Raw genomic sequence first — 12,210 nt, forward strand, 5'->3', positions numbered from 1 at the left:
AAGGCGATCCTCCTACCTCTGCCTCCTGAGTAGTGGGACTAAAGGCGTGTGCCACCACACCCAGTTTTCTTTTTCAGTTTTTTAAACCCATTTTACTTATATATTTATTAAATTATTATATTTACTAAGGGTAGTGCAGAGCCAAGGAAAGGCATCCACGTAGCTAAAGATCCCATGTGGAGGGTCTGGGAGGAAAAAACATGAAAAGAAAAGAGAAAAGAAAGTTCAAGGAGCTCCTGCCATGTGGGGTGCTAGAGAGGATAAAGAAATCCATGTGGAGAAGAAAGGTTAGGGGCCCTCCTGGCTGGGCCTGGGCCGAGACAGCCCAGGCTCAGCCAAGGAAAAAACTCGCCCACAGCTGAAGTTCCTGAGTGGTCAGAGAATTTGTGCATGTGTGTGTAGAGGTGTACAAGTTTCTTGTCATTACAAAGGATCACCAGATGCTGTGCCACTTTCATCTGGCTTTACTTAGGTGCTGGGAAATCAACTATGAGCCAGAAGGCTTTATAAACAAACACCATTAGCCACTGATCCATCTCTCCCCCTTTTCAATTTTTTTTGGCAATAATAAGAGGAAGGAAGGGTACATATAAATTAATAAACTTCAATAACAAAGAGTGGTGCAGGCATTTTTTCTTTCTCTTATCATTAATTGAATCTATGGAATAATATAAATACTTACTCAGCCATGAGTTTTGCTATGCGGTGACAGTCATTCTTGTCATAAAACCAGATACTGTATATTGACACTTGAAAAAAAGAAAAGAAAAAAAGATGAAGGTAAAGTTTTAACATCTGCATACATGACTAGAGAGATAGCTTAGTGATTCTGGTTCCATCAATAGATCACACACACACACACACACACACTGGCTTCATACATTATTATAAGACCTCATTGAACCTATGTTGCCACTAAATTTAAGAATCATTATGTCTATATTATCAAGAAAGAAAAAAAGACTACAAATTAAGACAAGCAGGAATGATACACAAATATGAAGTTTTGAGCAGGAGAGATGACTTATCAGTTAAAGCATTTGCCTGCAAAGCCAAAGGACCCAGGTTCAATTCCCTAGGACCCACATATAAGCCAGATGCACAAGACTGCACATGCATCTGGAGCTTGTGTGCAGTGGCTGGAGGAGGCCCTGGCATGCCCATTCTCTCTCTGTCTCTTTCAAATGAATAAATAAAAGTAAAAAGTTTAGCCGGGCATGGTGGCGCACGCCTTTAATCCCAGCACTCGGGAGGCAGAGGTAGGAGGATCGCCAAGTTTTCGAGGCCACCCTGAGACTACATAGTGAATTCCGGGTCAGCCTGAGCCAGAGTGAGACCCTACCTCGAAAAACCAAAAAAAAAAAAAAAAAAAAAAAAGTTTAGAAACTATGAAGTCTTAATTACTGAAAATCAAGCCCATTATAACCAAATACCAGAATCTTTGAATAAAAGTCTTAGATCTTGCTGGGTGTGGTGGCACATGCCTTTAATCCCAACACTCTGGAGGTAGAGGTAGGAGGATCACGGAGAGTTTGAGGCCACCATGAGACTACATAGTGAATTCCAGGTCAGCCTGGGCTAGAGTGAGACTCTACTTTGGAAAAATTAAAAATTAAAAAGAAGTCTTAGAATCTTAAATCTTAGACTATAAATTATGCTACAATAAAAAATTATTTATTAGGCTGGAAAGATGGCTTACCAGTTAAAAAGCTTGCCTGCAAAGCCTAAGGACTCATGTTTGATCTCTTTCTAGATCCCACATAAGCCAGATGCACAAAGGTGATGCAAGTGCAAGGTTGTACATGTGCACTAGTTAGCACAAGTTTCTGGAGTTCGACTGCAGTGGCTGAAACCCTGGCATACCAATTCTCTCTCTCCCTCTCTCAAACAAGGTAGGATCTCACTCTAGTTGAATTCATTCTCTAGTTCAGGCTGGCTTCAAACTCACAGGACTCCTACCTTTGCCTCCTGAGTGCTGGGATCAAAGGAGTGCTCTTCTACATTTGAATTGCCAATAAAAAGTTTCAATAGAAAGTTTTAAAAAATTCTTTTAAAAGTGTTTGTATTTATTTTTGAGTTTCTATGTATGGGGTGTGTGGGCTACAGAATGCTTATAAACAGGACAACTTTGAGGTATCTGTGCTCTACCTTCTTGGAAAAGGGGTCTTGCCCCTGTGAACAAACTGCCAGATGCAAACAAACCTCAGACTACCTGGTTTGTGAGCTAGGATTCTTCTGACTCTTCCTCCCATTGGCATATGCACACTGGGATCACACATGCATATGCCATTTTACATCCAGCTTTATGTGGGTGCTGGGGAATTGAACCTGGGCCAGCAGGCTTTGCAAGCAGCACCTTTAACCACTGAGCCATCATCCCAACCATAATAGAAAGCTTACAAACAGCTTCATATCCAACCTTATGACATGTGAGAAGGCTCACTGACTGCTATCTATCATACAAGGGGATACATGGGATATGGCAGGTCAAACATGGTTCCTTAGGCTTTGTAGGCAAGTGACTTAACTGCTAAGTAATCTCTCTAGCCCAACTCCCTTTTTCTTTTCTTTCTCTTAAAAAATAACGTAAGTCTTTAAAAAAAATTATGTGATTGTGAATGAAAAAGTATGGGCCCACTAGGGTCTTTTGCTGCTGTAATGGAACTCCAGATGAATGAGTCACTTCGTGCATCTGACTTTATGTTGGTCCTGGAGAATCGAATCCAGAAGAACAGGTTTGCAAGTAAGCACATTTAACTTCTAAGTTATCATCCCAATTCCTCAACTTTCTTATTTTAAACTTCATTGACATGTGATCTCAGGCCACCCCTTAACTGCTAAGCCAACTTTCTAGCCCCAACATGTGATCTCATTGTTATTATTTCCTTCTGTTTAATTTTGCTCTTTTTCTGATTTTTTTCTTTTCTTTTCTTTTTCCTTTTCTGAATTTCTTGAAGTGGGAATCTAGTACATCCTCAGCCAATGCTGCACAGAAGAGTGGGAGGAATTTCCTATTGTCAGGCCACCCAGGCCTTCTGAGATGAAGCTTCTCCCATGCTAGACTGGTTGTTGTCATTCTCACCCTGACCGCTTCCTGAAAGGGGGGAGGGAGGGAGAGCACCTCCCCGGTGGTCACTTAAGATTACCAGAGCTTCCTCTCTAGTTTTGCTTGGCTTGCTCATGTAGTATTATTCACATGACTCGTACTCAGTCTAAGGGAGGCATAACCCTACTTGGGCCATTTGCTGCTGCTAAGCTTGAGGTCAAGAAACAGTAGGCTTTTCTTAGGCAGGTGATTGTAAGACATCCTATACTGGGTTGATCCATACTTTTGGAATCCCTATCCAATAGATCACCCTCCTCTTTCTAGATTTCAGAGCTCTCCTAATTTTTTTTGTCATTCCTAAGTTTTATGTTGTATAGGAAGAGACAAATCTATGCTATCTTATGGCTGGAAAATGGGAATATAATAGGAAGACTAAGTGACTTTTAATAAGTCACAGAAAAATTTAACCTTAGGACTATAACTAGGATACCTTTTAATTCCTAGATCTTGCCACTACACACCCAGTGTCTAAATCTCTTTACATCCAAAGTAACATAGCCAGGAATGGTGGCACATGCCTTTTATCCAGCACTTGGGAGGCTGAGGTAGTAGCATCACTGTGAGTTTGAGGCCAGTCTGAAGCTAACAAATGAGCTACAGGTCAGCCTAGGCTACAGTAAAATTAACTTGATAAAACAAACAAAAAGAAAAGTAAAAAATAAAATTTGTTTTTTGCTTGTGTGTGGTGCATGCATGTGTATATGCCCTGTACTGGCCTGCAGTGGGGTGTCAGGGGCAACATTGGGCATGCTACTCTATCATTTATTTGCTTATTCTATTTATTTATTTGGGGAAAGAATGGGCATGTCAGGGCCTCTAGCCACTGCAAAGGAACTTCAGATGCATGTGCCATCTTGCTTGTGCATCTGGCTTACTTGAGTACTGGTGAATTGAACTTGGGTCCTTAGGCTTCACAGGACAATGCCTTAACTGCTAAACCATCTCTCTAGCCCTGTCTTTTTTTTTGGGGGGGGGGGGGTTTAAAGGTAGGGTCTCACTCTAGCTCAGGCTGACCTGGAATTCACTATGTAGTCTCAGGATGGCCTTGTACTCATGGTAATCCTTCTACCTCTGCCTCCAGAGTGCTGGGATTAAAGGTGTGTGCCACCATGCCTGGTCTGTCTGTCTATTCTTATGAGAGATCGAGGCCACCCTGAGATTACATAGTGAATTCTAGGTCAGAATGGGATAGAGTGAGACCCCACCTCACAACCAACCAAACAAAAAACAACCAAACAAACAACACAAACACACATAGGGAATAGGAAATATAAATGCTAGCTTAAGAAAATGTATATTATTAATTTTTTTGAGGCAGATTAAAGCACTACCATACCCTTTTCTTTGTTTGTAAAAGTTTTTTTTTTTTAGAGGCATAGTCTCACTGTATGTAGCCCAGGTTGACCTGGGATTCACTATGGAGTCTCAGGGTTGCCTCAACCTCACAGCAATCCTCCCACCTCTGCCTCCCGAGTGCTGGGATTAAAGGTGTGTGACACCACGCCCAGCTATTTATAAATATTTTTTATTTAAAAATATTTTGTTTATTTATTTGGCAGAGAAACAAGAGAGGGAGGGAGAGAGAAAGGATGCACCAGGGCCTCCAAACATTATAAATGAAGTCCAGATATGTGCACCCCCTTGTGCATCTGTCCTGGGGAATCGAACCTAGGTCCTCTGGCTTTGCAGGCAAGTGCCTTAAACACTAAGCCATCTCTCCAGCCCTATTTCTTATTTTGGGGGGAGAGAGTGAGAGAGATAGAAAGAGAATGATTTGGCATGCTGAGGCCTCAGCCACTGCAATTGAACTTCAGGTGCTTGTGCCACCTAATGGGCATGTGTGACCTTGCACTTGCCTCACTCTTGTGCGTCTGGCTTATGTGGGATCTGGATAGTCAAACGTGGGTCCTTAGGCTTCGTAGGCAAGTGCCTTAACCACTAAGCCATCTCTCCAGCCTGAGATTCTGTCTTAAAAAAAGTTAACAAAGGGGAAAGTGGGGGGGGGGGGAGAGGGAGGGAATTACCATGGGATATTTTTTATAACCATGGAAAATGCTAATAAAAATTTTAAAAAAAGACAACCTAAAAAAAAAAGTTAAAAGATGGGCTGGAGAGATGGCTTAGTGGTTAAGTGCTTGCCTATGAAGCCTAAGGACCCCGGTTAGAGGCTCAATTCCCCAGGACCCACATTAGCCAGATGCATAAGGGGGGGGGGGCGCATGTGTATGGAGTTTGTTTGCAGTGGCTAGAAGCCCTGGCACGCCCACTCTCCTCTCTTTCTCCCCCCTCTTTCTCTCTCTGTCTGTTGCTCTCAAATAAATAAATTTAAAAAAATAAATAAAAAAGTTAAAAGATATACAGATCTGTTTTTAACAACTATTAATTAAAATATGTAAAGATATTATCAGTGTATATAAGTTCAGAAAGCCACTGTTAATAAGTTGTTTCATGCTGAATTAAGGCCATTATTTCATACACACACAAAAAAAACAACAACAAAATAAACTTGGGGCTGGAGAGATGGTTTAGTGGTGGAAGATACTTGCAAAGCCAAAGGACCCTGGCTCAATCTCCAGGAACCACATAAGCCAGATGCACAAGGTCTGTAGCAGCTGGAAGCCCTGGTATGCCCATTCTCTCTCTCAGTCTCTCTCTCTGTCAAATAAGTAAATAAACAAAACTTAAAAAAAATCTCAACAGTAGTAAAAATTAAACTGATTTTCTGTTATTAAAGAGTGCATTAATACAATAATATATGGAGCTGAGCAGATGAAGTCATGAACAAGAAATATTTTTTGCCTACCTTATTTACAAGTGGGCTTCTCTGAGGGAATACCTCCAATCACAATAAAAGTATGCTATGCTTGCTTGCAAGGCCTGCTGGCTTGGGTTTGATTCCCCAGTACCTAGCCAGACTTAATGGTGCTTGCCCATTGTGGTGGTGCACGCAGATAGGAAACTGCTGAGGAGGCAGAGGCAGGAACACAAGGAGTTCAAGGCCAGCCTGGGCAAAAAAAAAAAAAAAAAAAGTGGTACATGCATCTGGAGCTTGTTTGTAGTGGCAAGAGGCCGTGCTGTGCCCCCCCTATATATATATATATATATATATAAACTTTATTAAAAAAATAGTAAAAATATTAAAAAAAAAAAGGGCTGGAGAGATGGCTTAGCGGTTAAGTGCTTGCCTGTGAAGCCTATGGACCCCAGTTTGAGGCTCGGTTCCCCAGATCCCACGTTAGCCAGATGTACAAGGGGGCACACATGTCTGGAGTTCGTTTGCAGTGGCTGGAAGCCCTGGCGTGCCCATTCTCTCTCTCTCCCTCTATCTGTCTTTCTCTCTGTGTCTGTTGCTCTCAAATAAATAAATAAAAAATGAACAAAAAAATATTAAAAAAAAAGTGCCCTGCATACCTTTAGGGCCTCTGTCTAGCCACAGGTCCTTAAGATAATATGAAGAGGCAGCCTTTTATGTCTGGAGCTCAATTTTATAGCAGTTCTTCATTCACAGAATTTCAAAACACTACACATGCTTCCAATGAGTAAGTTATTTCAGAATATTTTACTCAATGTAAAATAACATATAACTCTGCTTTGCCATCTCCAACAGTAGGGACATAGAAACAGCCTTGCTAATTAAGAGAAAATAACCAAGTAGCATCTACTACAGAGTCTGAGTTATGCTTCCAGTAGCTAAATCACACTGAGGCTTTGAAAAGATTCCATATGCAGCAATTACCAGCAAACACCTTTTTAAAAATAGGCCCCTTTGCAACCTTGGCTATGGCACCAAAACACTGAACCAAATACAAAAGATTTCAGTTTTTACCTAACACATTTTACATATCTGGTGATAAGAAATGTCTGTGATATGTAATGTATTCAGGTCTGGAGAGGAACACAAAGCTCCCTCTGGGCTAAAGAGGGAGATAAATACATTTCACAGGGGACTGTAAATTGAACATCCCCTCACCACCAAATTAAAACTCTTAGGAAAGAATTTCATATTGAAAATCTTAGTAAATTCATTATAACTGACAACTTAAGGCAAATCTCAAGGCACCCTCTTTTCATTCAAAGAAATAAAATGCAATTTAGAAATAAAGATATTTGCTTCTTTACTTGCATGTTATCAAATAAGATAATGCCAAAAAAGAGCCAAACACTTTCAAAGCCGTGTTTGTAGAAGAAATAAAGATAAGGAGGCCATAATGATAACTTAATGGGTAAAGGATAAGAGTCACACTCAATTCTGCCAGAAGCAGACCTGTAGAGGTTCAGAGACGCATCTGAGAATCAGTACTGTCTGCCAGCATATCAAATGTTCGGTGTTGTGCAACTGGCAGGAAGGCCCAGGGAGCTGCCATGATGCCTGTCACTGCCACTAGTGAGGAAAAACAGACAAGCGTACCAGATAGCTAAGACTGCAGAGGCCCTTGTCTCTAAACCAAAATTAAGTATTCTTCCCTTAAGAGAATCTACACTTAAAGGCCCTACATGCCCTGCCAACAGTTCACTTGCTGAGACATCCTGAAATAATTTTCCCTAGTTAACTATATCACAGATTTAGGCTTTTGGCAATATAGCATCATTCTGCCATTATAAATGACAGCACCACACATTTTATAAAAGGTGTCTTTTAAGGTGAATGTGAACTAGTCAGTAGATACCTATCATACAGTGCTACCTCTTGTCCTAGGTCAGTCTAGGCAAGTCACTGAAAAGTAGGGGGTGTGCTGTAACATTTAACTGCCTTTGGGTTGTACTTCCATGAAAAATAGATGAAAATAAGAATATCTGAAATCATGTTTCTCTTTGCTTTTCAAACAAAGTCTCTTTCATTTAGAAAATGTGAAAAATAATGCTAATGAGAAAGGTTAAAGGAATTTAGAATATCAATTTCAATTATCTAAGGTTGAGAAAAATTGAAGAGCTGATAGGAAAAAGTTTCTATTTCCCAAGACAGTTCTGCCTGAAGATCCAGCTACTCATCTTGAGTGGCATATGGCATACCCCAAATCAAGAAACTCTGAAGTAATTTAGAGACTTTGTCAAAACTTTGTGGAGACTTCTACAGCTACTCTAAAATGTTATAAAAACAGAGCTGGGAGTTATTCTCATGTAACTGTCTTTTTGATTCATTTACTTTAGGTCTGACCAACTTTCTAAAAGGGTCTGAGGAGGTTGGTATATTTTTTAGTGTGGTGCTAAGCACAAAAGGAGTCTGATAAAGGCTTTTTTGTTAGTGATGGGCATGGCAGTGCATACCTTTAATCCTAGTACTTGGGAGGCAGGGGCAGGAGGATTGCTGTGAATTTGAGGCTACCCTGAGACTACATAGGGAATTCCAGGCCAGCCTGGGCTACAGCAAGACCCTACCTCGAAAAACAAAGCCAAAAACGAAGAAAAACAACAAGAACAACAACAAAAAAACCTTCTGAGCTAGAAATACAGCTCAGTGGTATAGCATTCACCTAGCATGTGGGAAGCCCAGAGTTTTTTGCTTACATATACATATACGTGTATGTATGTATATATATGTGTGTGTGTGTATACATATACATATACATACATATACATATACATATATATATATATATATATATATAGAGAGAGAGAGAGAGAGAGAGAGAGAGAGAGAGAGAGAGCGCGCGCGCGTGCGAGAGTGAGCGAGCGAGGGAGGGAGGGAGGGAGGGGGCAAGGGAGGGAGGGAGGGGGCGAGCGAGCAAGCAAGCGAGCGTGTGCGCACAACCAAACACTTTCAAAGGCATGTTTGCAGAAACAATAAAGATAAGGATGTATATATAGTATTTAAAAATATTTTTTTACTTATTTATGTATTTATGAGAGAGAGAGAGACAGACAGACAGATAAGGACAGAGAATGGGTATGCCAGGGACACTAGCCATTGCAAAAAAAAACCTCTAGACACATGTGCCACTAGCTTACATGGGTTCTGGGGTGTCAAACCTGGATCCTTAGGTTTTGTAGGCAAGTGCCTTAACCACTTAGTCATCTCTCTAGCCCCCATTTTTGTATTTTTTTTTTATATGTGTATGTGGGTGGGGGGAGAACTGGTGTACCAGGGCTTCCAGCCACTGCAATTGAACTCCAGACGAGTGCACCATCTTGTGCACATGTGTGACTTTGCACTTTTTGTCACCTTATGCATCTGGGTTACGTGGGACCTGGAGAGTCAAACATGGATCCTTAGGCTTTGCAGGCAAGTGTCTTAACTGCTAAGCTATCTCTCTGGTCTGGAAGCCCAGAGTTTAATCCCTAGTACTGCAAAAAGTTATAAAATTCTGAAGATACTGACAAGTATTTCCTCCAACAGGAAAGGACAAGAAGAAAATAGGCTTTGGGTATTCAAATACACTTTAATGTTACTTTAAAAAATATTTTATTTATTTGTAAGGAATGAAAAAGAGAGAGAGAGAATGAATGAGCACTGGCACACCACGGGCTCTAGTCCCTGCAAATGAACTCCAGATGCACGTGCCACTTTGCGCATTTGGCTTCATTTGGGCACTGGGGAGCTGAACTTGGGCTGTTAGGCTTTGCAGACAAGCACCTTAAACACCGAGCCATCACTTCAGCACCTATATTACTTTCATAATCAGAATAGTTTTTACTTCTGACATAAACATTGACTAGTACAGCTTCATGAATGGAAGTCTACTCTGGATGTTTCTGCTTAGATTATTTCTTTTAATTTTTTTGTTTATTTTTATTTATTTATTTGAGAGTGACAGAAAGGGGGGGGAGAGACAGAAAGTGTGCATCAGGGCCTCCACCACCTCAAACAAACTCCAGATGCATGTGCCACCTTGTGCATCTGGCTTACATGGGTCCTGGGGACTTGAGCCTCAAACCAGGGTCCTTAGGCTTTATAGGTAAGTGCTTAACTGCTAAGTCATTTCTCCAGCCCAGATCATTTCTTTTTGCACAGAAATAATCCTGATAGCTTCAGTACAGAGCCAAAGACTGACTGGCTTTTGATCACAACAGATTTTGGCAGACTGCGAACCCTCAGAGACAGGCAGGAAGTAAATTGGCAAATGTGGTAAGTTACCTTAGGAACTTAATCGTTAATCCTTTTGGTTCAAAGAATAATCATCTCAGAACACATAAGTATAATATGGCATAAGAAGAGACAGATTTCTATAAGTGTAAGTATCTCTTTACTGAACCCTGGGTAAAAGATTTGGGCTAGGTAATTTAAAAATGCTATTCTGCAAGCTGTTCAGTTTATAATTTTGAAATTTGGGCTTTGACCACTTGGGAACTTCCAGTTGTGGGTGAATTTTTCCCTGGGCTGGCTTGGCCCAGGCCTAGCTGGGTTGAGCCAAGGGAAGGGCCCCTTAGCCCTTACTCTCCACATGGGTTCTTTTATTTATTTATTTATTTATTATTTATTTGACAGAGAAAGGGGGGAGGGGAGAGAATGGGCACACCAGGGCCTCCAGCCACTGCAAATCAACTCCAGATGCGTGTGCCCCCTTGTGCATCTGGCTAATGTGGGTCCTAGGGAATTAAACCAGGGTCCTTTGGCTTTGCAGGCAAACACCTTGACCACTAAGCCAACCCTCTAACCTCCCCCTTTTTCTTCAAGGTAGAGCCTTACCCTAGCTCAGGCTGACGTGGAACTCACTGTATCATCTCAAGTGGCCTCAAACTCACGGCAATTCTCCTACCTCTGCCTCCCAAGTGCTGGGATTAAAGGAGTGCGCCACCACGCCAGGCTTCCACATGGGTTCTTTACCCCCTTCTTCTCCCCAGATGTCAGAAGCTCCTTCAACTTTCTTTTTTTCTCTTTTCTTTCCAGTTTTTTCAGGTCCTCCACATGGGTGCCTTTCCTTGGCTCTGTACTTCCCTCAATAAATATAGTCATCTAATAATAATAATAGAAATTTGGTACCCTTCAGTCCACTTTTACAGTTGTATTTTTTTAAACATTACAATCTCAGTATAGGATTCATATACATGAACTAGCCACTGAATTTCTTTGGGGACGAGGACAATACTATGCTCAATCATTTCTATTATACTTTGATTATTAAATAATGGAAACACCAAATAAAAAGGAAATCACACTAGAGTTTTCCTTGTGCTGTACGATTTATAGGCTATCTTGTCACATAGTGCTTGCCACTTCTTACAGACAGCTTCCAAAGCATGTACTGTAAATGACTGTGGGTATGACAAAATTCTAGATATGGCCACCATCCACAGGCCATTTATTCACCTTAGAAGTCACACCAAGTTACCATTTTTGGGTATCACAAGGGAAAGATAAGGTGGGAAGTATGGCCTTTGGCTGCTATGGGCATGTTAGAGGAATGAGAGGAACTTCTTTTCTTTCCCTGTCTTCTGCTTGCTTTCCTATATATGTTACCAATTTGCTTTGTGATCAAAGCTGTAAGCACAAATGCCTACAGAGGATAAGAGATCTCAGGATGTGATGAGATTAGTGATGGACACGTCCTACTAAGAACTCTGGCTGACTGTACATGCATGGATGTTAGTGGTGGTCACAGAAATCCAAGTGTCTGTGAAGAAAATGCCAGGTTTTTTTTCTTTTTTCCTTTTTCTTTTTAATGTTGAGAGGAAACATTTATCAGGTTTCCCCTTAACTAGAAAGCCAGAGGCTTGGAAATAAGACTTTCTAAGTGAAGATCTGGAGCTCCAGGACACTGAATTTGCAGGGCTCAGTCCTGAGTCTCTGACTGCAGTCTTCTTAGACTTTCACTTTGTAAAACCACTGAACTTCTTTATGTACATTCAACATGAAAGCCTATATATTACTTGCTGACATATTTCTGGCACTAAGTGTCAGAAACTGTACCTTGCATTGTGAATTCTTCAAAGAAAAATTCAAAGTATTAGATAATAAAATTATCTCACTTATAGTTAAGCACCCAAAAAAAAAAAAAAAAAAAAAAAAAAGATCAAGCCAGGTATGGTGGTGCATGTCTTTAATCCTAGCACTTGGAGGCAGAGGCAGAGGCAGGAGGATCGCTGTGAGTTTGAGGCCAGTCTGAGACTACATAGTAAATTCCGTGTAAGCCTGGGCTAGAGCAAGATCCTAACTCAAAAACCAAAAC

At 40.9% G+C, this 12,210-nt stretch overlaps 1 protein-coding gene across 1 annotated transcript in view; it reads right to left on the reverse strand.

The window, feature by feature from the left end:
* Window positions 1–12,210, reverse strand: part of Dcp1a (decapping mRNA 1A) — a 61,832-nt gene that overhangs the window by 30,103 nt on the left and 19,519 nt on the right. The window contains exon 4 of the mRNA XM_004652734.2: window positions 683–749. Within this exon, the coding sequence (XP_004652791.1) occupies window positions 683–749 (67 nt within the window). The remainder of the gene's footprint in view (window positions 1–682; window positions 750–12,210) is intronic.

The sequence above is a fragment of the Jaculus jaculus genome, chromosome 16 (genome assembly GCF_020740685.1).
Source record: "Jaculus jaculus isolate mJacJac1 chromosome 16, mJacJac1.mat.Y.cur, whole genome shotgun sequence".
In the NCBI taxonomy this organism is placed as follows: Eukaryota; Metazoa; Chordata; class Mammalia; order Rodentia; family Dipodidae; genus Jaculus; species Jaculus jaculus.